Raw genomic sequence first — 26,164 nt, 5'->3', positions numbered from 1 at the left:
TGGGAAATTCCAGATGTATTTTCTTTCCATTGATCTATTTTGCCTAGTCACCATAAATTTCAATCTTCTTCCTCTGCTGCATTTATTCCATCAGTTGTCTTAACTGGCAGTTTCTTTAATAGTCCTTGTTCACATATGAGATTTTCATAGCTTTGAGCTACTTCATTTCTCTAGAGAGGAAAATAATTTGCACTTTAAACATAAGCAACACTTAGTCTCCATTCAGACACTGGCAGCTCTTACGCTGTGGGCTGCCTCAGATCTATCAGATTTTTTTTTTTTACACCCCAATTTGTTTCTTTCCTTTAATAAAAAAGAATCTCGGTACTGGAACCTGGTTTCAGATCCTGAAATTACACTTCCTTTCGCTCAGGCCAACCAAGAAAGAAACCTACCAATTACTTCTGAAGTTAAAATCACTTGCTTTTCAATAAGCCAGAAGCTGATGCTGTATCACTTCCTCATTCTGCAGCTCCTGTTAGTATGCCTTAAAAGCCAGGAGGAAAAAAAAAAAAAAGCTTATAAAGAGACTCTCTAAAAGTGGAGATTGAAGTCTGTGCTACTACTAAATGCTCAAATATATTTATTGTATACAATATAAAGTTACCACGTAATATGACAGACTAGGAAGATGCTTTTACAGTTCTAATACCTAAGGCCCAAAATTAGATTTGACAAAAAATTCCAAAGTACACACAAATGTTTCCCAGAGATTTTTTTTTTTAACTGAATTTAAAACATAGCTGGTAGCGTTTGTTTGTCACCTAGAGATTGTCAAGGATACATATTCTCCTATATACTGGGCATCAGGATCCCAAAACTATACTGTTTGAAACCAAACTTCTGTTTATTGAAGCAGCATTAATCCATTCTGTACAGATACCAGCTAGGTACCCTGGATGAGTTCCATGGTATGTTACCAATTATGGCACCTATTCCCTCTAACCATCGTTTTCCTCCAACCATTTCTGGTATCTCCAAAGTCAGATGAAAACTGGGGTTGTCCTGCTCGTCAGAAAGGAGTCTAACAGGGTCTACAAGAAGAGCTCAGAGCAGTCTAACGGACTCAAAGCAATAATTCAGAATGAAAAGATGCATCTTCACAGTACTCCCACTCAATAAAACTTGATGTAGTTTCTCCTAGATCTACTTCATAATTTGAAATTGAGAGAGTACCACTGCTGTCTTACAGAAAGTTCCTACGTCAATACTTCCCAAGAAAGCTGTATAAAATACAATCAATACATGCACATAGCAAGACAAAAGATGAATGCTATTAATTTAGTTGAGGAACACCAATTTAAAGTGGGCTAGTTGGGCTCTTTGATACAGAGGTGAATCTCGCTAACTAAAGGGAGGACTACATGGAGACTAAGCATTTCTGAAGCTTTATGTTCCAAAGTTTGCCTTTTCTCCTGACGTAGAAAAACAACACAACCCCATGCATAAAGATGAATGCAAGATTTAAAAAGCTTTGAGAACTAGTCTAACCTCTGACATGCAAATACTGCATGTCACGTTCTATCGTATGCCAGTACTTTCCAAATAGCTGTTGGATTCACAGAATCATAGAATCATAGAAAAATTTAGGTTGGAAAGGACCATGAAGACCATAGAGTTCCAACTCCCCTGCCATAGGCAGGGACACCTCCCACTAGACCACGTTGCCCAAAGCCACATCCTTGAACACCTCCAGGGATGGGGCCTCAACAACCTCTCTGGGCAACCTGTGCCAGTGCTTTATCACCCTCACCGTGAAAAACTTCTTCCTAATGTTTAATCTGAACCTGCCCTCTTCTAGTTTAAAGCCATTCCCCCTCGTCCTATCGCTACATGCCCTAGTAAAACGTCCCTCCCCAGCTCTCCTGTACGCCTCCTTTAGGTACTGGAAGGCCGTACTAAGATCTTCTGGGAGCCTTCTCTTCTCCAGGCTGAACAGCCCCAACTCTTTCAGTCTCTCCTCATAGGGGAGGGGCTCCAGCCCTCGGATCACCCTCGTGGCTCTCCTCTGGACACACTCCAGCAGGTCCATGTTGGGGACCCCAGAGCTGGATGCAGTACTCCAGGTGGGGTCTCACGAGAGTGGAGTAGAGGGGCAGAATTACCTCCTCTGACCTGCTGGCCACACTTCTTCTGATGCAGCCCAGGATACGGTTGGCCTTCTGAGTTGCAATCACACACTGCTGGCTCATGTTGAGCTTCTCATCAATTAGCACCCCCAGGTCCTTCTCCTCAGTGCTGCTCTCCAGCCATTCCCGGCCGACCCTGTATTTGTGCTTGGGATTGCCCTGACCCAGATGTAAGACCTCGCACTTGGCCTTGTTGAACTGCATGAGGTTGGCCTGGGCCCATCTCTCCAGCCTGTCCGTGTCCCTCTGGATGGCATCCCTCCCCTCCAGCGTGTCTACCTCGCCAAACATGCTAAACTTAAGCAATAGACTCCAACTTTTCAATTGCTAATACTATTGCTTGATATTAGTATTCTTCAACAAACAGTTTAGTTTCATGACAACGATGTTATTCTGTTTATGGATTGATAATATATTACTGGTGGGTTACTAATTTGGGGGGGAGGGGGAGGTTGCTTTTTTTTAAAGAACACATTCAGTCAGGACACAGGACACAGAGAGGCCAATTTGTTGCTACTGTACTGTTTCTGTCTGCCAGAGAAATATGCAGGTATGTGAAGTGAACACAGTTCCACACTAATTTGTGGTTGGGGAATCCGGTTAGGCGAGCAGGACCTCCTCTGGAGTCCTCACTCCCTGTCAGATATCACTGCCCCAGCCAACGCTTCCCTGAGTGTTCAGCGGTTTTGCCCAGGACACCGACAAATGCACCATCCATTCTGCGAGGTAAGGATCTTGGTCTTCTTCACTGTCTGGAAAATCGATTATATGGTTTGGACACGACTTAAATAGGAAGAGTAAACCCTACCATTACTATTACTTTTGGTTAGACAGAATGGGAAAATTGTGTCCTATACATTTTACTTAGCAGCCTATACTATTTATTTACCTAACAAGTGGTAGGAAGAAGATCCTAGTGCACAGATCCCATTTAATATGAAGTAATTTGTCAACATTTCTTTTTCCACTCATTTCAGTTTGCATGCAAGGATACTAAGTTTTATCTCCGGCTGTGCTACAGGGCTATAGTTTATTCACAGCAGGAAAGAGAGCAAATATAAACAGCAAGCTAATGGGCTGAACCACTATCTAGCCGGAGCTAAAGCATAGCTAAGTAAGGTTGATGTTGCAGTACAGTAGCTGCAACAAACAAGTCATTGTGTCCTTCAGATTATAGCTTACTTGGGCCATGTGTAACATAAAATTGGAACTTCAAGTGTGCATTTTAAAAAAGTGTCCGAGAGAATTTACGATTCTTCCTAACGTATGTACAGTAATGCTGTTTCAAATTAAAATTGCTAGCAGCCAAACGACAGAAAACGACGATGCTGACACCCGGCTGTGGGCTTGTCCCCCAGGCTCCTTTAGGGCCAATGCAGGGACAGAGAAACTTTTCGGGTGCCACTCACTCGGCACAGTTCAGAGGTCATCGCAGAGGCAGTAGCGATGGCACCTGGAAGGACCCGTTTCTCTCCATCGTCTGCAAAAGGAGTGTGTGCCAAGCTCAGATGTAGATCTCTATGTTTCTGGCATACTGTAAGACTGGAAAGATAATAACTTACTTAAATATGACAAAGTGACTCCTTAACTAGCACTAACTCCTATGCTGTCCACAGACATCCCCGTTGGGCCAATTTTTTTTGTGTTTGTTAGTCTTCTTGTGGAGTGCTTGTTGGATTTGGATATCCTTTGCTGGCTACAGTTGCTTTTAACTTGAATTGATCTGTCAACACATTCAATATTATTTTCAGAGTATTTCCATAATGAATACAAGTTTCCACATACATATAGCTGTCCTTGGATGGGGAAAGATGGACATTTTTCTTATTATTCTTTTGTGGGTAACAGAAATAGTATTAGCTAGCCAGGGAGACCTTATAGCAGTTTTCCAGTATCTGAAGGGGGCCTACAAGAAAGCTGGGGAGGGACTTTTTACTAGGGCATGCAGTGAGAGGATGAGGGGGAATGGCTTTAAACTAGAAGAAGGTAGTTTAATTAGATATCAGGAAGAAATTTTTCACTATGAGGGTGGTAAGGCACTGGCACAGGTTGCCCAGGGAAGTTGTGGAGGTCCCATCCCTGGAGGTGTTCAAGGCCAGGCTGGATGTGGCCTTGAGCAACCTGGTCTAGTGGGAGGTGTCCCTGCCTATGGCAGAGGGGTGGAACGAGATGGTTGTTAAGGTCCCTTCCAACCTAAACCATTCTATGATTCTATGATCTGAATTGTCACAACTTTTACATCCCAGAGGATGACTGTGCACATTAAACAGGCTGGCCCTTACCATCGAAACATTCACATAAAGTTTCTTGAGTAGCCTCTGTACTGAGAATGTAATGGCTGCTTCACCTGAACGTGAAGATGTTTGCTGCCCAGTGTTTTGATGACAGCAACGAAGAGAAATGTACTCCTTTTGCAAACTTACATAAAATTTTCCACTGATGCAATACTGGTAAAATAGCTGGTAAAAAATAAAACAACAAAACCTTTTCTTTACTGATATGCCAAGTTTATTCATTCCTGCACACAAAAGTTGAATTCTTTATTTGCATGAGATGATAATATATTCTATAAGGTTGCAGCAAATACTCATTGATGTCTTAGGATAAATTTTTACTTGATCAGGTAGGTACAGGACTAGATTTTTTTCTCCAGATATATAGCCTATTGTTAACTACAATCTAAAAATGCTTCTACAAGCACTGCTTTGAGCTGGAGTTACTGACTTATTTTTAGACCAAAAGTGATGAAAAATTGCCAAGTCTGTTGAGTTGCCTTAGTTGTTAAAATGACATTTTATGAGTGAGATAGCCATCTAACTATTGATAAGCCTGGGCATCTTGTTACCTTCTCTGAGCTGTCATGACAGCTACGTATTTTGTATTTCTGCTGCTGCTTAAAGAGTGAACAGAATTGATCAAACGGGCTGGTAGCGGGAACTGTTCACTGGAAACCTCTGTTCTTTCTGGAGGAAGATGGAAACACATGAATATAAATAACCTGGATTTCAAAAAGCTCTATGTCAGAGTTTGCATCCTGATTTGAGGATGAAGTTGTCCAAATACCCCGAGAGGTGCATTGTCTTCATCCTTTCAGGAAATCTCAAATTAATGGGAATAGAACTCTTCTCCCTGTTTAGTTTTTTTTGTTTGTTTGTTTGTTTGTTTTTTGTTGTTTTTCTTCTATTGCTCTGAAATTCAGAATGGGCTTTTTCCCATGAGGAAGATCACCGAGTCAACACAGGTAAGTGATGGTTGGGTAAGAAATTTCTGGAATAAAGTGGATTGGGCCCCAAAACCCAGATTTCACAGAAATGAAATCTCCATTAAGAAGGATACACAACAGGAAAATCAAAGCAAATATGCACACTAAATCTTGATTAATCTGACAACAAAGGCAGACCAAAGGAACTGCAGTGGACTTCTGCCAGAAATTTTGGCCCTTTCTGATTTATATTTCTAGATAATTCTGTATTAGGAACAAAATGAATACCTCTACTGTAGTTCAGACTTTTAAGCTTGTGCCAGGAGCATAAATTTCTCAGAATCTCCGCACATACTGGTGGCAAATTCAGACTTTAATTTTCTGTGTTGAGGGAGCTTGATCACAGGCATAAATGTGGATGTCCAGTTCAAACAACTACGCTTAACTCGCTGTGCACATTAATTCTCATTTGGAAGCTTGTAGGAAATTCTTCTGGCCGAAAAATAGCCTAACTTTCCGAGCACCTGTCTCCAAGAGGCTTTCTGTAGTATATCACATCTCTCTCAGCCTCTCATTTCTGGCACAGGTCTTGACTCAAATGTGGAGTGCATACGGAAGACTTTGAAGTGTTAAAAGGTTCTTTGATATGGTGCCATAGCAATTTAATTATTTACTCCAGACCTGCCTCAGCTACACTAAGCTTAAGGAATTAGATGGGATGCAAGATTTTGGCTTTAATTTAAAAAAATGCAGATGACCTGGAATTAAATTGCTCAGGAACTTCACTCTCCATCATACAGTGATTAGGAGCACTTGAGCTGGAGTTCCTTCCCACGGCACAACATCCTGCCCAAGTGGTTGCCGGATGGGGAGCTTTCCAACCTCACCTCCCTTTCCCATCTCCAAAGATTTTAAAGCACTACAAAGCACTTTGCTTCCTCCCCACTCTGTTTTCATGGAGGAACTGGCCTGGAGTGCGGATCAGATTTCTGGAAAGTCCTTTCTGTTGCACTTCACGTTTGTAATTGTGGGATATCTGCCCAGGACATAAGATAGATATCCAGGACTGTTTCTGTACAAGAAAAATCAACAAATACCTTTCAGCTATGTCTCCCAGCATACTCCTTGTGAGTACTTGGGACCTTTACCCCACCTTCTTGACCTCTTCTGCTTTTGAAAAAGTAGTTTGAAAAACCTCCCCTTGCTGATTTTCTGCAGGATCTTCAGAAGATTATAGCAGATGAAGAAACACAAATTTCCTTCAAGGTGAGAAACCAGCGTGATCACAATTCATCCTCACTCAAGTGTGTAACAGAAAGATCACCCATTGCATCCTTACATTTCTTCTTTCCTGAATGCTGTGTGCAGTTTTAAACAAAAAAGTTACTAACTTTGCCTTCCACTTAAGCAAGTGGAAGTGTATTTTATATATATTTATATTATTAAGTGTATTTTCTCATCAGACCCAACTGGATTATTGGAGGTCTCCCACTAGCTTCCTTGACATAAGGGACTTGGGCTTCCTATATGCACAGGACACCTCTCCTTGCTTGTTAATTTACTCGAACCATCTTTAAGTTTCAGATCTTATTGACCCTTTCACTGCCTGTTACTATTTCCTCCCCTGGAGCTGAAGCTTCCTCTCCTTCCTTGCCTCCAGAGACATATAGAAATCCTTTGTTTGCTTTGCCCTGATTTGATCCACATGCCCCTCAGTTTAATTCTGCTGTGGTGTCAAATTTATCTTCATCTGCTTTTCGCAGAAAATGCTCAGTACCTTGTATGTATACGGTATATGCAGAGACATACCTTTGGAAGTTGACTGTCTTATTAATTTGCAAAATTGACAAGATACAAGGGTAGAGAGTTGAAGAAATGTAACTGAGAACAGAGGTGTTGGTTCTTCATTTGCTCTTGCGATACAGGGTTTGAGACCATAAAACATAAAGACACCAAAACCATGCTTTGATGTGGTATGCAATGTGCTTGATGAAAACAATAAAAAAGTTTTCCACTCGATATAGCACTTCATAAATATGCATTTATTTCCTCATCTTTCATCAGTTTTACAGTTTTAACCAGTGCCTCAGCATTAATATTTGTCAGAAGCATACAATGGAACTTCAGATACTTCTATTCCGTAGTTCTGAAGTTAAAAACAAATTCACGGGCCTTTCCATAAGGAAATGAGCCGAAAAATAATGAAACTAATTTCTTGTAACATATTACAGAGTTACATAAGATTTCAACTCACATTTCTATCCTACTCCATGTACTGTATTTACATAGTTAACTAATTTATTATTTACATTTTTCAAATACTGTAGTCATAAATCTTTTTATATTGTACATTCTTGTTTAAATTTTTATTACAGAAATTCTTTAACACGCATTTTAGACACTACAATTTCAATATTTCACATGAGTTCTAGGAAATTACTGCCTGGTTTCACCAGTGATGTGTCAAGATGCCTCCTTCATAAGAAAATACATATTACAAAGGAATTTTATAATATTCAGAATCTTGAATGTTGAAAAAAATAAGTACATGGGATGTAATAATGATGAAGTTATTTCCTTCTCTATGTAATATTTTGTCTGGAATTACATTTTACCTGAGATGTAGAATTGTTAAATGTAAGGTGGCTTTGTTGTTGTTTTTTTTTTTTTTTAATAAAATGAAACATTTTATGTAAATCTTAAAGCATTGAAAATTTGAAATTTTACATAAATGTTGGCCTTCTGTTTACTGAAAACTATTCCTATCTGTATAGATATATAAACCTTATTTATATATCTAGATTATATTTTCCAGAAAAGTCTACATCTACATAAATAAGCATTGTTATTGTATTAGGAAACTTCCCACTATCCTTAAAAAGCAATGTGCTCAAGTACAATATTCAACTTCTGACACAGACACAATAGTAAACGTGAGCTCTAATGGTAATACTTTCTTCCAAGGGAAGTAAGAGGTACCTGTTGAATTTGGAAGACATGGCAGGCAACTTATGTGGACCCGATGAAGTACATTTTATATATCCAGTCCCATAAATGTTATGCAGGAGCATCTGACACAGCAGACAACCTTGAGTCAACTTTCCATGTTAAAATAACACCTAAACAATACCTAAATAACATCTTTATAGAAAAGAGTTAATTATAGAAAACCCTTACAACATTGTACATTTAATGCTGCGTGTCTTCTCTCGTTACAATAATATGCATCTCTATTAACAAATGATTGTAGATACTAAGTTTAAAGCAAATGGTAATAAATTGCAGGTTTCTTTTATTCTGTTACTGGTAGATATTCTGTTAGGCACAATATGACATTCTTTGTAAACATAAAGATAAGTTTCGATACATCAGACCATGAACTGAAGTTACAGAAAACAGTATACGGACATTGAAGAAACACAATCCACACTGTAGGAGGCCTGAACTTGTGTCCATCGCAACTGAAAACCCCAGCCGACACCAGAGGAACAGAAATGCATCCTAGTCACCAAACGCTCCTGCTTCTGAATCAATTCAGTTTTTTCTCTTCTACCAAAGATTCCATGTAATTTTAAAATACGGATCTCATAATCACACGTTGGTAAAAATGTATTTTACTCTATTTACCCTGAAACACCTAACTCTTATAAAGTCAGTGTCAAGAACTAAGGCCCCTAAAACAAGTAATGTAACTAACACATCTAGAAAGCTTTCTTTAAAATATGTATCTACATATTTTTAAGAACTTGAAAATAATCTTCCAATAACAAGTTATAAGAGAAAACCTCTTGAAGATCTTTTACTTCCCAAACTGAAAAGGGCACCACACTTTTCGTGCAATGTTGTGCAACTTGAGAACTGAACTGAGGAATAACAATTCTGAGCTTCCAGTATATTGCTTATTGCAACTCTCACCCTCAATAACCTGTATGTGTAGGTTAGGCACAAATCAATATGAGTTATTTACATCCAATAGAGCAACATCAGAATTCTCATCTGAAAAGATTTCTTGAAAATAAATAGCGCACTTAAATTACGAAAGCTTTAAGAAATTATTCAGTATCCCATGATTATATGAAGGAACATTAATTGCATTGTATAAAGTCATAGAGGACTTTTTATTCTGCGAATGACGCAAGAGTGATCTGAGTATACAGTTACTGTTATTGTTATTGGGAACTATGTTCTCGCTTCTCTGAATAATCAGGAAAAATGGCATTAAATTTTTTAACAAAAAAGCTTTGGAAAGATATATTAATTTTCCTTTTCTAATGTGCTAGAAATCGAGAATAAGGCAACAACTGAGATAAAAATATATCTTGCTTTGTAAACCAAGCTTCTTAATACATTTCTTAAAAGTGAACTTTCATGCTGAAAAATTGAAAGGCGTTGAAAGAAAAGATTTAATTACTTTGACAAGACCACATCTTCTATTTCATTAGATATTTTAAAAACACTCCAAAATGTATAGAGAGGGATTTATTTTAGTGTTATAGATGAGTTTTCAGCTTTAAGTAATTCCTCTGTGTGGCTAAGAGCTTTTACAGCACCCTGCAAGACTAAGTAACGTGTAGAAAATGCCACCAATTTCCATCGCAGCCTTCTATATTCTTAAATTATTGAAGTATTCTAACCTAATTCCATGGAAAAACAACAGATGTCGTGCGAATATCAGTGTCTTCTGAGTTATAACCAGACCTCAAAACACAGGCCTTGCTGTCTCCTATAGTCTTTACAACTATGAAAAGTTCTTTTTTCCCCCCTCAAAGTACGTAAATTTTACTGACCAAAACTGGCTGATAAAGTCATGGCAGGTGACACTACAGCAATGAAAAAATCATTCCATAAGTAATTTTAAGTCTTAGGTACATACAAAAATTGCTTGACATAAATTAGACAGACAGCAATGCTCCTAATTAGAGAAGGGGAAAAAAGAACAAAATTACGTGATAGACTTTTGAACTCATTTTTCATGCTGAGCAAAAAAGTTCACTTTTAAGTTCATTCAATCCTCGATATCCTCCTGCTTTGTCCATTTCTTTGGTATTCTGTTCTCATTCTACAAATTCTAACAGAATTTTAATGGTCATCTTAATTCAAATGAAAGAGCAGTGAGTTGAAAGCACAACCAGAACAACAGATGCCATAATACTGCAGAACACGTTGGTCTTAATGATTTCTGGCTCTTTATATTCATTTCTTGTAATGATTGGGGGCATCCGCAAATGCAAACTTCAGTCTGTAGGCCTCTGCTAGGAGTACACTAACTTCTTCATTTCCCCAGTGTACTGTGGGCAAATTTTGTAAAAATATCAGCAATTCCTAGATGGAGAGAAAAAAAATATATTTTTTTTTTCAAACATCCATGTAACAGCAATATATTACTTATACCATGATTATTTATAAGCAATCACTCATGTAGCACCTCCGTCTCCCAAACAAACCTGAGATCCCAATTGGTTTAGTGATTTTCCTGTAACTTTTATAGAAATACTTGCTATTCAGTCTTTCAGTTCAGAAACCAGCTATTAATTGTAGCTGAACTACGGTTATTTTCTAGTGTTCAGAAAAAGAAAATAAAAAATAAAAAAGAGCATGAACTCACTTGCTCTGTATATGCTATGGGTGAAATTATGCACTGCTGTCCAGATAAGAGGTGGGTAAATTCTATGTACCCGCACTTGCCCTTGTATGATTATACCACTACTGGTGCCCCCGATCATGGATGGAGTCCCCTTGTCATACTCAGTCAAACAAGGACCGACGGGCAATGTATCAAAACCATTCCATTAGACTTCTAAGAGGTAAATAGTGTTATCACATCCATTTTATAGCTGGCAATTGAGATACAATGTGCATGTACCATCTATTGGAGTCACTAGAAAGTACAGAAGTCAAAAATAGCTTAACATGGGACCCAGTCTTCTTTTAGATTTGCCCTATTTCCAACATTATTTTAGCACTTTGATAATTCTTACATACTTGCCAATTCCAACCAAGCTCTTGAAGTTTTCACATATTGTTTTGCACATAGTTCTTTAAAAACTCCACATGTATCTCCCACATTTAAGATCTCCAACCTAATTCCAGTTTGTAACATCTGTTGCCCAGATCATTTCAATATCTCCATGCTAGGTATGAACAAGAGGAATACCTACACCTCCTCTTTAAGGAGCTATAGAATATTCATTTAATTTTTAATACCTTAAATGTTTTTATAACCTCTTTATGAGGTGGGTAAGAGGCAGACAGCTACAGATAAAGCAAAGTTGCTGACTGCATTGCAGAAGTGCTAAAATTCTCTTCCTTAATTAGTCTTTTTACATACAAACATGAAGAATATCTGATTTCTGGTGCTGCTGCTTTCTATGTATGCATTGTATGTAGTACAGCAAACAACAGTTCAATTTCTTTGTCGGGGCAATCCCAAGCACAAATACAAGCTGGGCAGAGAATGGATCAAGAGCAGCCCTGAGGAGAAGGACCTGGGTGTGCTGATTGAGCCAGCAATGCGCGATCACAGCCCAGAAAGCCAACCCTATCCTGGGCTGCATCAAAAGAAGCGTGGCCAGCAGGTTACGGCAGGTGATTCTGCCCCTCTACTCTACTCTGGTGAGACCCCACCTGGAGTACTGCGTCCATCTCTGGAGTCCCCAACATAGGAAAGATATGGACCTGTTGGAGCAGGTCCAGAGGAGGGCAACAAAGATGATCCAAGGGCTGGAGCACCTCTCCTATGAGGACAGGCTGAGAGAATTGGGATTGTTCAGCCTGGAGATGAGAAGGCTCTGGGGAGACCTTATTGTGGCCTTCCAGTACCTAAAGGGGGCCTACAGGAGAGCTGGGGAAGGACTTTTTACAAGGGTATTTAGTGATAGGATGAGGGGGAATGGTTTTAAACTGGAAGAGGGGAGATTTAGATTAGATATTAGGACGAAATTTTCACTATGAGGGTGGTGAGGCACTGGAAGGTTCCCCAGAGAAGTCGTGGAGGCCCCATCACTGGAGGTGTTCAAGGCCAGGCTGGATGGGACTTTGAGCAACCTGGTGTAGTGGGAGGTGTCCCTGCCTATGGCAGGGGGGTTGGAACTCGATGATCTTCAAGGTCCCTGCCAACCTAAACCATTCTATGATTCTATGATTCTTTCAATGTTCACTACGTAGCAATACAGACAAAATTAATCAATAAAAGTAATTTCAAATTATAATTTGAATTTCATTTTAAAAATCCTAAAATGTGGATTCCTGCTTTTGCAGGGTATATGTTTTATTGTAGCAACATGGTATCAGCAAATATCCCCAATCTCCTGACGGCCACAACCCCAGGATTGCAGCTCTATGCTGAACTGTGACGCACACGATCAAATCCCACTGACTGCACTTTGAAGGATCCTTCAAAAGAGTTACTTGAAAAATGTTTACTGTCTGTCACATCACTGAATGGTCAAAAGGGCATTATATCTGTCTTTGTTGTTGCCTATCCAAAGTATCATTGTGCTCCAGGGAATGGGAGTTATACCACTGGATACAGCCTCAAAATTATGGTTGATTGCCAAGTCTGGGATTTTTGACAAAACCTTCCCAGTCACTTCAGAGGTTTTCCTCTTCCTGATATTCTGGGGAGAAGTCTCTGACACTGATGCAAAGATAAGCTACTTCTCTATTTATACATTAAAAATTATAAAATAAATTATTATTTCAGTTAGTTACAGTCATCTCCCACCTCAATTCTTAGCCCTGGCTTCCCACTCTTTTCTGCTTTCTAGTCCCAAAATATTTTTCTACAGGTCAGATTTTCCTCTCTCTTGTATTAGGTTAAGGCAATAAGGAGCTCACTGGGACAGTGCCTGTATGTTCAGTTCTGAAGATGGCACCAAAATCCACCATGACCCACAGCAGCACAAAGCTTCGAATCCTCGTCCTATGCTGAAACTTGCCAGCTGTGAGAGGACTCTTTGGAAGATCAACTACCACACATTCTCTCCTGAGTTCATGTAAATGACAATTTTATAAGGCTCATAATTTGACCAAACTCAGAAAGTTAGTTTGTTTTATTAAATAAACGGTGACCCAAAAGGTCACAAACCTTCAAACATGATGCAAAAGACACCCTAGGCCAAATAGGAAGTTCAGGAAGTTCCAAAGAAAAAAATTACCTGGAGATCCTCTCTCTCATGCTTTTAATTGCTTTGACAAACACATTCCTTAAAATTTAAGCTGTGACAAAGCAGCAAAAGGGCAGTTTTTAGATGAGTTACACCACAACAAATTGAATGTGGAGTTTTATGATAGGAGTTATAAGGCAATCTTAGGAATGAGCGCAGTTGTTAAGCCTGCTTCTATCTTCTAGGTGGTCTATTTTTGCAGCAAAAATGCAGCCAATTTGTATATCTGCATATATTTGTGAGCATGTGCATATGTATCTTTTTGCATGAATATGTTTGTTAAGATTTATTCTAAAGAGCAGGAATAAGCAAGCAGGAATGCAATTAAAACCACAACTGTTTTCCTCCTATAAATCAGATTCCTCCAATATCACGTATAAGTACAGAGTGAAGTTCTTCATAAGGGTCTTATTTTCTTTATCCCACCTTCTTCCTCCTCTGCACCTGCTTTCATGGAAGATGGCTGGAGGAGCCCTTAGCAAGGATTCTGTGATTTCAGAAAACAGCAAGGAGCAGAAATGAACATGAAATGATTCTTTTTGTGTGTGTGTGAGAGAATTATTTTGGCTTTATCTATTTCATGGTCGTGCTATACTGGTTCTTGTAACACGAAACAAGAAAGGACAGAAATTAAGCAGTACTATAGATTTAATTACAAATAATAAGTAGTAATACAAAAAAGTTAGCATGACAACATCTCTATTACACTTGAGAGAGCACATTTTTAATAAAGTGTTATACAACTGCCAAAATCCCACTTTTTTTTTTATTTCTATCTACTTATTTGACAGTTCTGCTGATAACTGTAATTAATAAATTAGCAGTGCAGAGCAGGAAGGTTGTGTGGAGGGATGATAAATGCCTACCTCCATGAAAGATTTTTTTTTTTTTTCTTTTACAAAAGTAATTTTCAACCAGCTCTAAGACGTAGCAGTTAGTTCAGGGAGTTTTGTGAAATTAGCTCTTTTACTGTTTGCAGTGCCAAGACTTTGCTGGGTCAGACTTCTGGTGCAAACTGGTACAAATGATTCTTATTGCTTGAGCAGTGTTCCAGTTTTCCTTTGGGCTACTGTTCAAATAAATTTGGCCTAAACCAATCCTCCAGCCACTGGAGAACTGTGAGCCTTCTAGCAGACCTCAGCACTTGTACTTTGTAGAACATCACCTGTTGCAACCAACACCTGCCTGTACAGAAGGTACCATTAAGCGATTCAACAGCTCCTGAACAAAAGCTAAACTATTTCAGATTATTATCAGATTTCAGAGACTAAAAAGCAGGAGTCTATGTTGGTCACACATTTGGTCCATTACACTGATTGTTTCTGTGGCAATTGTACATGTTTTTCAAACTAGAAAATGTTGCTACACATTTGTGAAACACAGATAATTCTTGTAGATGAATGAATTCTGCTCATATATTGTTTTGACAGTAAGGTGATCATACTGTATATGCATATCAGAAAATGATTACAAAAATATGGTTTATTTTCTTAAAAACTTTTACATAGCAGTTATTTTTACAAACACCTGATTGCTCAATGATTGAAAAAGGAAGTAAAATAACAGTCACTCATATTAATTTTTTTACATTTACCTTGCCAAAGCACCAAAGGTACATTATCTTACAGAACAAACCACATTGTTGAAAATAAATATACAGTTTTTAGAGGTTTGTTTGGAAATGACCCATGGAGAACCAGACAAAACACATGATTTTTCTCCCAGGAGACACAACAGCAGGAGAAATCAGATGCTCCAGGCTTGAGGCTGGAAAACTCAAACCATTCAACCCATGCTCTCCGTTGAATGTGGAAAGACTACATCTTCAATATTGATACTACGTGAAATTTAATGTGCAGCTCAAATCTGAATTGGGACTATTGGTGAAGAACTAGTTTAATACTTCTATGATTAATTGCAAAATTATTAATAATTCTCATCAGAATCGAAGATATAAATGAATGGCAGAATAATCCATTGACTGTCTGTGTCCATTTCTGTTTGAGTGGGCATTTTGTTGCTGTTACCAAAGGAAAAGTCTCATTCCTTAACTGCTCATCAAAGACTAACACTGATACTGACTAGTGATTATATTATAAATCCAAGTGAAGTAAGTGACCAGGGACAAATTACTTGAGTGATTTTCTAAAGATAAAGCTTATATTAAATACCAGACTACCAGATAGATATCTCAAAAAGATAATTATTTCCAAAGCCCTTATTCTTCAGTGTATTCCTCAGTTTTTTCTAAAATCAAATCATTCAAGGTCTGTTCCTTGTAAACTAAATCAAAATTGAATACTATAAAACTTCACAAAATACATTTTAATAATTATTACGAGGTCATCAGTCCCTTTTTCTTCACTGAGATTGTAACCCAATGAAATTTCAGCCCATTAAGACAATCTCAAAAAAAAAAAAAACCCAAAATCAGAAGCAAAATAAAGCAAATTTTATCATGTTTTGAAATCTGGTTCCTTAGCAAATCCCTTTACAGTATGAAGTCCACTATAACCCCTTTAATCAATACAATTTTTAGCATAAGATTTGGCAATTATACTGGTTATTTGGTAATAGCTAGCTGTAGGTATTATGCTATTTATTGTCACCCCCACCCTGACTCCATATGTGGATCTTGAAGGAAGGAACAGCAAAACCAATTATAGAACAAATAACATGATAGTTAATAAAACATAAAAATGTTATTCTAATGAGCACAAAGGTCTCTTCTGCGATAATCAAATAAATTTATTTACTTTGAAAACTCAGTTCAGACATTTTTGTCTGTGTGAATTATTGACAGTTCAACTGCAGGGTTTTTTTTTAACAGAACATAAAAACCAGTAATAGAACAGTGTTTTTATTTCTGGCTAATATAAAAATGGCAATAACTAAAGTTAAAATCAAACTTGAACATACTGAGGAAATTAATAGAGTTAGTTTTTAATGTCAAAACTGAGAACCGGTCTATTAATTTAACAAATAAAGGCAGTCCTAAAATACAGTATTTTTCTATGAGAGCTGTTAATCCTTCCTGCTGCTAACTGCAATGTAATTATGGTCTGAGTACTTCTGGTCTACCACAGCTCTATTTTGTACTGATACGCAGAACCTGCAATCTTACTATATTTTATGATCAACTTTTCAATACTATACTTGAGGACTGGATATAACTAAATGGAAGGTATATTAACTTTATATATAATCTTTCATTATTTAATAAGGAACTGCTAACAGCTATATTGTGAAGAAGAACTGTATTTATTACACATTATGCACACATATAAAACACTGCAAAATTTACGCTGGCAATTTGATTAAACGGCTGCTTTATGAGAGTTATTTGTACTTTCAAAAGTTGCGCTTGAAATTTTAGAACATAGCACTTATTTTGAAAGAACTAATGGAGTGCAATACTACTAAAATTTATTTAGAGGAATTACTGAGACAAGCTAAGGAGGTGACCAATTATTGCCAGAAAAGTGCCCATTTATCTTTTTAGATAATATAAACCAGAAATAAACCACATGCATACATTCAAAGAATTCTACATGTTTTTATGATTTTATGGGAAAATGTAAAACGTGGTGCCAGAGATAGCCAGAACTGGACAATGACTCAAAAAACTTTTTCTCCAACCAGATGTAACCACTATACAGGCAAAACAAACACAGGAATTATTTAATCCCTATTTCCTTTATAACATTCTTTTCCACTTGCTTGCATTTGGGATCGTCAAGTGTGAAAGGAAAGGGATGGCATGGATGGCCGCTACCAAGTGAGCATCCCGTCCATGGACTCGGTCCCTCCGCTGTGTTGCGCAGCGGAGCAGACAGACAGATACACCAGAGCTACTGCCTGGCAATAGCTGCAGCGGCCAGGTCAGTAACGTGCTGTGCGACGCTAACCTCTAATCCTCTTCCCAGATACTTAGGATGAAGCCTCCCCACTGCTTTGGGACTCAGCCAAGCTCAGTCCAAATCCTCCCCCTTCGGCCTGCTATCAAAGTCATAACAAACGCACTGGCCAGTAACATGAAAGCACCGGTCCAGCGCACACGGCAGAGCCCAGCTGACCTGGCTCAGCTGCCTTAGAGCTACTTTTCCCTTCTCTCTGCCCCTCACTGTTGCTATGTAATGCACCAAATAAGCAGGGGTTTAGCTCTGAGACAAGTTCTCTTTTCTTTCTTGAGTAGTGTTTTTCCTCTTTCAATGCACTCAGCAATATTCCCTACGCTTCTGCCACTTCTTATTTCCCCGGCTGTCCTAACCTGCTACATGGAGCTGCAAATAATGAGCTGGTTTTCTGGAGTGCTGTGCATCTTATTAATTACCTACGTCTCGGAGTCAGAGAAAACATTTCTGTCCTATCGGGCACAGCAGGAATTGAGAAAACTAAGATTTCAAAATCCAATATTAAAGAGATAGCAGGAACGGGTCATCTATTGCAGCTTAAGAAATATTTACTGCAGATACAGTTTAAGAGGCATAAGCGGACCCGGACCCTTCAGTGGTACAGCTGACCACCGGTGCTGCTTCCTGAGCACGGAAAGCTGGATGCCACAGCGCACGTGCAGCGTAGGCAGCGATGGCTGAGACAGCACAAAACAGCCCGGTTTGGATATTAGATGCAATCATGCTCTCCGTGTTCTCACAGTTTCAAAGATTATGGGTGAACTTAAACTTTGCTAAGCAGAAGATGGGGAAACACTGGTTTATCTATGCAAAGTGGTAGGACCATTTAAGCCTGCACTAGACACAGTCTGAAGGATTTAGGAGACATATGTTCTTGGCAAGTCACAAATCAACGTCACTGAAGAACTCCCACCTTGAATGTGGAAGGTCTCATCCTGTCCTGTGACATTTTAGAGGGAAAAAACCAAACAAGCAAAAAACCCAATCGCAATATTTGCTGAAATAGTGAACATTCCATTTCACAAAATCAATACTAATTGTGATGATTTTCTTGTACGTTTCTTTACCGCTCATTACCTAAATTATGCATCTAGAATTTATTGAAAGGGTTATTAATACTTTCCAAAGAACTGCCTATTAAACAATCCTTCTTATTTATCTTAATTTTGACCTACCTTTCATACACCTACACCATTGACATCTACACAGACCACAGCATACAGAACTGAGAACAGTATGAAACTAACTACAGAAAAAAAGATTATTTGGTGCTCTAACTAAACTTCTTGCATCTTAAAATGGATACTTTAAAAAAAAATCTAAATAGGTTAAAGTTTAATTTCTCCTGCTATCAGCTTACATTCAGCAACTCGGATGCGAAGTGATTCTCAACAAGTACACATTTTTAATTTGCTTGAAATAGATTATATATATATTCTTTAATTCAAATGCACATTTTTTATTCTTCACTTCAACTGATCGATCACCCATTAATCTTCCAAAAACATAGAGAAGTATGCTATTCTTATAATTAATATCATATTCCTAATAAGAATTTCATAGAAACACACCTTAACATTCTGAAAATGAAAGCTTATGAAAAGTTGACGGTCTTGTCATTTCCCTTTCATGTTTTTCTTTTCATGACTACTGAAAAAGATTCCTGGACTCAGCATATTAAAAACACTAAAACAGCAATTAAAGTCCTGTTTCATCCGGTATGGATCTCTTACACAAGTCATTAGCAACCTTAATTGCTAATCAGAAAATACGTGGTTCTAAAGAACTATGCGAGAGAAGCTGTGCTCACTTAGCTGAAGAGAAGATTTACGTCTTCATTTACACAGGTTTGGAAATATATAAATTAATACGGTAAAAAGTACATTAAAGGACCACATCTTAGATGATGTTGTAGGTAGCCTTATGTCCTTGCTGTCAAATGAAAACAAAAAAAAACCAAACCACAAGTAACCCCCATCCCTAAATCTTAAAGCAGGAAACAAATTTGCATGTTAGATCTTTTTCTTAAATAAACTTACGGTCTACGTGTTATTATCTACAAGTTTACCAAACAATTCTAAGGAAATAGATTTAAAAACAAAGCAAGCACTGCCACAGAACCTAAAAGATGTTCAACTCTATAAACAAACATCTTATTTTTGTAATAACTCTTTATTCTGAACTGCCTCAAAATGCTTCAAAGTTACATGCACGTGAAACAGAAGTAGTCAGGGTACTAATACAGAACAATCAATACTCAAGAAAGGAGAAGTCAAGAAGTCATCTTACACAAACACTGATGTAAATTCATACTTAGTCAGTCAAACAAAAACAGTCTCAGGTTCTTCCTCATTTTTAAACTAGAGAAGACAGAACTTCCATTTTAAAAATCTCATATGGTAATTGAAAACCCCAGGAAATGTCCAGGAAGATTTCGCGGTACTCCAATTGCTACAGCACAGAGTAGGATGGTCCTGAACCACTCTGATCATATTTTTTGTCATATTGTTTTCTGAAATATTGCTATATTGATCGTATTTGGAGATGCGTGTGCTTATGCACCAAAATATAAATCATAGCAAATAAATAAAATTAAAAAGCCCAAGCATATTGCTTGTCACTAGCTCTACACAAACAGCAGCAAAGAAAGAAAAACAGATGCAAATATGCAGAGTATAAAAAGTCATGAAGATCAGAAGTCATTCTATTGAAAAAAATCCAAACAAAACCCATCCAACATAGAACCTGTTGTACCAGCAGCAATTATGGCAGAATTTCATTTCTGAAATGAATTGCCAATGAGCAAGTTATTGCATTCTATCATTTTTTTCTGTAGTCAAGCAAGATCAAAATATTTCTACAGCAGATTCCAACAGAAAATTTAAAATTCTGCCTCTTCATAAAGTCCATATGCTACCCACTCTTCTTGGTTTGGTTTTCCTGACCATAATTTGGCAATGCATTTTAAGAGGAACAGTTTGTACAGCTCCAAATTCACACGTATTCCTCTCTCTACAATGACTTAAATTTTAACACTATAGTATGAATACCTAAAAGCTCAGAAAAAAAAAAAAAAAAGAAGAAAAAAAACCACCTTAACATACCAATTGAATATAATGAACCACAGGGACAAGAGTGTATCAAATTTTATATATTTCAGACTTAAAGCAATTACTATGTTTCGACAAAAAAGTATTTCACACTGTAAATTGTTCTGAGTAAAATCTTACCTTGTTTTAGAGAAAACATATTAAAGATTGCTGATGCAAAATTTGCCTGTATATGTAACTTAAGTAGTACTGTCTGAAATATCTAATTTTTACATCCAATAAATATGTCACAATGCAGTGCCTACTTAAACTAATATATTTTTAGAAGTGAAAAAAAAAATCCTAAACATAATTCAAATGGAATATTGTCAGTATCCGAGAGATGTAAGATTGAAAGAGGCCATTCGCATTACGTTGTTCGATCACCCACACCACCTGAAGCCATATATAGGTGTTTTGTTCTGAACAATAAATAAAGGTTCCCCAATTGCCATGTCAAAACCCACAAAGCATTTGTGCACCACTAACAGACTTAAGGACATCAATACAGAGAACCAACGACTTGGCGGTGGAAGAGAAGAACCAAACCATTTTCATGAAGATATCGCAGTTAAAGGAAAGGACAGCTGAAGAACCTGCCCGAAGTCCTATGTCTCTGCATTGGCAGAGAATTTGATAACTGAAGATTTCCAAGTTAAACTGAGAAGCCTCACAAAAATCAGTAACAAGTAATCCAAAAGTCCCTTCAGCTCTGAGTAAAACACCACTGTTCACATTAAAAAAATCTTTTAAGCTACCTTGGTGAGCAAGGCAGGCAGGCACAAGAGCACAAGACAGGGGATCATCCCAGTTGCACATGTTCTCTCAACATACAAAACCAACATCCCTGACAAATCTCTATCCATTCCTTGATGCCTTAAGAGAAAAATATATGGAATTGCATTTCCTTTGTACTTCTTAGAAGAAACAATGCTTCAGCTGAAGAAAAGATGCAAAAAGTGCTTCCACAGACAACCAGATTGAAGCATTAATTCAAATTAACACAATATAATCACAGAATCATAGAACTGCCTAGATTGGAAAGGACCTTTGAGATCATCAAGTCCAACCATTAACCTAACACTTCCATAACCAGCACTAACCATGTCCCTAAGCACCACGTCTACACATCTTTTAAATACCTCCAGGGATGGTGACTCCACCACTTCCCTGGGCAGCTCCTTCCAATGCTTGATAACCCTTTCAGTAAGAATTTTTTCCTAATATCCTAACTTCCCCTGGTGCAACTTTAGGCTGTTTCCTCTTGTCTTACCACTTCTTACTTGGGAGAAGAGACCAACTCCCACCTCTCTACAACCTCCTTTCAGGTAGTTGTAGAGAGTGATAAGGTCTCCCCTCAGCCTCCTTTTCTCCAGGCTAAACAACCCCAGGTCCCTCAGCCGCTCCTCATAAGACTTGTGCTCCAGACCCTTCACCCGCTTCGTTGCCCTTCTCTGGACACGCTCCAGCACCTCAATGTCCCTCCTGTAGTGAGGGGCCCAAAACTGAACACAGTACTCGAGGTGGGGCCTCACCAGTGCTGAATAGAGGGGGACAATCACTTCCCTAGTCCTGCTGGCCACACTATTCCTGATACAGGCAAGGATGCTATTGGCCTTCTTGGCCATCTGGGCACACTGCTGGCTCATATTCAGCTGGCCATCTGCCAACACTCCCAGATCCTTCTCTGCCGGGCAGCTTTGCAGCCACTCCACCCCAGTCCTGTAGTACTGCATGGGGTTGTTGTGACCCAAGTGCAGGACCCGGCACTTGGCCGTGTTGAACCTCACACCATTGGCCTCGGCCCATCAATCCGACCTGTCCAGATTCCTCTGCAGAGCCTTCCTACCCTCAAGCAGATCAACACTCCCGCCCAACTTGGTGTCATCTGTGAACTTTGGCCAACCAGAATTTGAAATCAAATTTCTATACAAGATGATGAGTACCTCAAATTCCATGGAAAATACAAGTTTGCAAACCAACAACTGAACGCAAGATTTATTCTTTGCTTATCTGCAATGGAACAGCCTCCAGACACAACCATGAGAGAAGTTAATGTCTTTTCTGTAGTGGGTGACAATGGGCCGGGTTAATCTTTTCTGACTGCTGATTTTTAAGATTTCCAAGATTGAAGTCCTAAAAGCACTTAGGCCATGAGTACCTCTTCTTGGTAATTCTAGTCCATACATGTAAGGAAATAAGTTTACACTCTAAAACTTCACAAAAATCTGCACGCTGAAAGCAGTGGTCCCTGTTACGGTATCAATACCCAGCAGAGTGCTTTGGCAGAGGAGCACTCTGATAATTGCAAAGTAGGTCCAGATTGATGATCACAGATCAAGCAAGTCAAAATCCTTAATTTTCCACTATGTAAGAACAAATCTTACCAAAACCATAAAGAATCAATATGGAGAGAGAAATACTATTTCCATAGCAATTATTTTTGCACGTGACAGACACTAGTATCACATAAACTAAAATAGTTTGCAGTATTTCTCCCAGGTATAGGGTTCTCACATCCATGTAGTTTTGTAAAAATTCAAAACTTCTAAAGTCTCAAAAAATCTGCCTGAAGTGATTATCTAACGACCCAAACCCACACATAAGCCAAATAGGTTTAAAGGAAAATATTATACCCAAGTTGATTTTCTTTGGAGAATAAGGCTTTTGACAAAATTCTTTATTTTATAAAACCACACCTTCTGAATAAAATGCCATTTTGTTTAACTAAATGAACACGACCAAGAGGTGTTTAAAGGATTTAGCCAAAAATGTAATAACATTTCCAGTGGAAAAATACTTCAGTGGTGCATTATGTGGTATAATGTAAGTGTTTGATGGGCTGGTTTGCCCACAGTGAGTACATCTCTCACCTGTTCCTTATCAGGCAGATGAAGAGGAATTCCTGTATTTATCACAATAATCTCCAAGAGGAGAAACTACAGCACAGCTTGGAAGATGTGGCCTTTTCTCACAGAAGAGAATAAAGACATCAACGACACGAAACATAACTTTCAGAGGTATATTACTGGTGGCAATTTGGGTTTGCTTGAATAAGCTCTGGTAATTCAGAGGCAGCTCTGTGCTATGGGTGGCAATCTTTAAGAAAGGACATGGTAGAGAACAACAGCTATTAAGGATTTCAGACGTCCCTGTTTAACCTGTTGCCCTATGCAGATCAGCATCTGAAACTAAGCACGTGTGTAAGAATTGTGATGAAAAATGATTTAACACAAAGCTTTAGTGAATCCGTTCCTGAGGACTGGATGCAACCATTGCTATTCACTCAACTAACAGCAAGCAAATGCTACTGTGCAGCAAATGAATTAGGATGGGATAAATGGGAGCTCTTACTATACTTGCAAAGGGATGTCTAATGCAAAAAACACTACAGAGAGCAAACGAGTTGTCATGTCTAAAGATCTCGCTCTTTATGGCAGCGGAAAGAGCCAACTAGGAGGCGATGATGGCAATAGAAAATCTGCTATAATGGCATTTCTGAAAGAATTTTAAATCCAATTTGTTTACAAGTGGATGACAAAACAATAGGTATTTTAATTCTTGTTATTTTTACTGTCTTGCAGTTGCAATGAGACAATTTTGTTGTAAGATAGCAAAATCTACATGCACCAGCATTTATGAAACCATAGGAGAGAACAGAAGATTGAAAGAAAGAAAATTAATCCTCCTCCATCTGCTTGTCTCAAAGAAAGGCATATGTCACTTCATCCTATTATTCAGCTCATACTCCAAAAGCTTTTAGTTTCTCTTTGTTCTCTTATCAGTAGTTTTGATTGAGTTTGGTAGTCAAGTGTAGAGGCTCCTGTGATTTTAGTCTTCTCTGGGGTTACACACTGATAAGGCCAATAATTGACATTGTTATGCAGCAGTTTCTGCTGAAGAAATAAACATGGAAAGAAAACAGTTTTCTTTGTAGAGAGATGTCTCCAGTGACAGCTGAGAATTACTAACTAAATGAAAGCTCTGCCAGTGCATTTAGTTTAGCAGGTCACTTAAATTGCTCAGGAAGAACAAGAGTTTTTTCCTTCTTCATGAAAATCCTTTTTATATTGAAATGGAGAAAACACAGAGATCCCTTTGTTGTATTTACCGAAAATAAATAAAAACATTGGTTGATGAGAGAAAAATACCTTATAGTAATCAGAAAGTGCTTTTTCTGGGAACTTACAGGAGAATAAAATCAGATTTTCATTGTGTGGGAGATTTGATTTAAAACTTGGATAGCGACAGAATCTCTGTAAAATACAAGCCATATTGCAGGGCTTTCGGGACATCTCTCCATATTACACACACCCTGCATCACATCCTTCCCTTCCTTTTGTAGGAGTCAGACTAAACACAATTCTTGACATCATGCACTGATGAGAGGGGACCCCCAATTTTGCAAGGTGTTCCTCCCAGCCTGAGAAACACATTGCTGGACCTGTATAGGGTTTGGTCTCAGCATCCTTGGAGCTGAAAAGCTCTGAATGGAAAACATACATATATTTCCTGTTAATTCACATAGGCTTCCAAGATAAGGAAGGACACAACTTACTGGCAGAACAAAATGAACTCATTTCTAGAGTTAAATTATGTTATTGGACGTGGTGACAAAAATTAGAAAATAATAATGAAAAAAAGCAGTGATGACTCGACAACTATTGAAGCCTTTTTAAACAAAACCGCTTTTTCTCTGCAACTAGGCTTTGCAGAGATGCACAATTTCAGACTTATATTTTACAATGGCAATGTGGTTCTAAAACTACGTGCATCTTAGTAAGGATAACCAAAAATTACTAGACACGAAAATGTTTAAGAGGTAATTGTATAAAGGCAGAAACATTAGACGTATAGTTTTAGAAATGATGACTGCCATTTCAAAATTGTACTCTAAGGCCAATACGTTGTCTGATCATTTCAACAATGCTGAGAATTTCAGATTTTTTTTCTGTATCTATACACAATAGCAACCAGATACATCAGTGGGACTATTATTTGTCAGATATACAACAGAAATTTTGGGCTGATTCCTAGAGTCATAGACATTAAAGCCAGAAAAGATCATTACTTATCTTGGTCTGACCTCTTGTGTAGATAACAGGAACTAATCCCAAACCTGTTTTTCTTTCAGGAAAAATGCTGATTTGCTGAAGAAATTAATTACTTATTTTGTTAGTGTCTTAGGATTTTTTTCCTATCAAATTTCTCATATATTAATCAATTAACCTATTGGTTTTCTTTTTGACAAATTAAATATGTTGAGCACTTCAGTTATCCGCTCTGAAACCTCTCTGTCTTTGACTTCAGACATCAGAACTGGATGCATTGTTACCAAAAACAAACAAACAAAAAAAAAACCAAAAAACCACCACCACCAAAAGGTAAAACAAGCTATTACGTTCATTAATTTAAGGACCCAATTACCCCCATGTGCCACAGTACCATTCTGGGAGTTCATACTGAGATAGCTGTCAGTAATGCCCCCCAGGATACAGTCTCTCGCTCCAGAGACATGACCTATTCTACTTATTCTGTAGTTGCAAGAATTTTTCATTTGACTATATCAAAATACAGCTTGCCTGAAGAGGTCAACTGGACAAGCGATCCAAGAGTATCTTATGTTAACTCCTCTGTTCTCCTCACTTTATCAGAACGGTAAATC

General features: G+C 38.1%; 1 protein-coding gene across 1 annotated transcript in view; it reads right to left on the bottom strand.

Moving 5' to 3' along the window:
• Positions 1–9,825: 9,825 nt before the first annotated feature.
• Positions 9,826–26,164, bottom strand: part of TBC1D22A (TBC1 domain family member 22A) — a 186,038-nt gene continuing 169,699 nt past the window's right edge. The window contains exon 13 of the mRNA XM_082481944.1: positions 9,826–10,653. Within this exon, the coding sequence (XP_082338070.1) occupies positions 10,525–10,653 (129 nt within the window). The 3' untranslated portion in view covers positions 9,826–10,524. The remainder of the gene's footprint in view (positions 10,654–26,164) is intronic.

The sequence above is a fragment of the Vanellus vanellus genome (assembly GCF_965231255.1).
Source record: "Vanellus vanellus genome assembly, chromosome: 1".
Classification (NCBI taxonomy): Eukaryota; Metazoa; Chordata; class Aves; order Charadriiformes; family Charadriidae; genus Vanellus; species Vanellus vanellus.
Note: the sequence above shows the minus strand (reverse complement) of the source record. Positions and strands in the feature narration are given on the sequence as shown.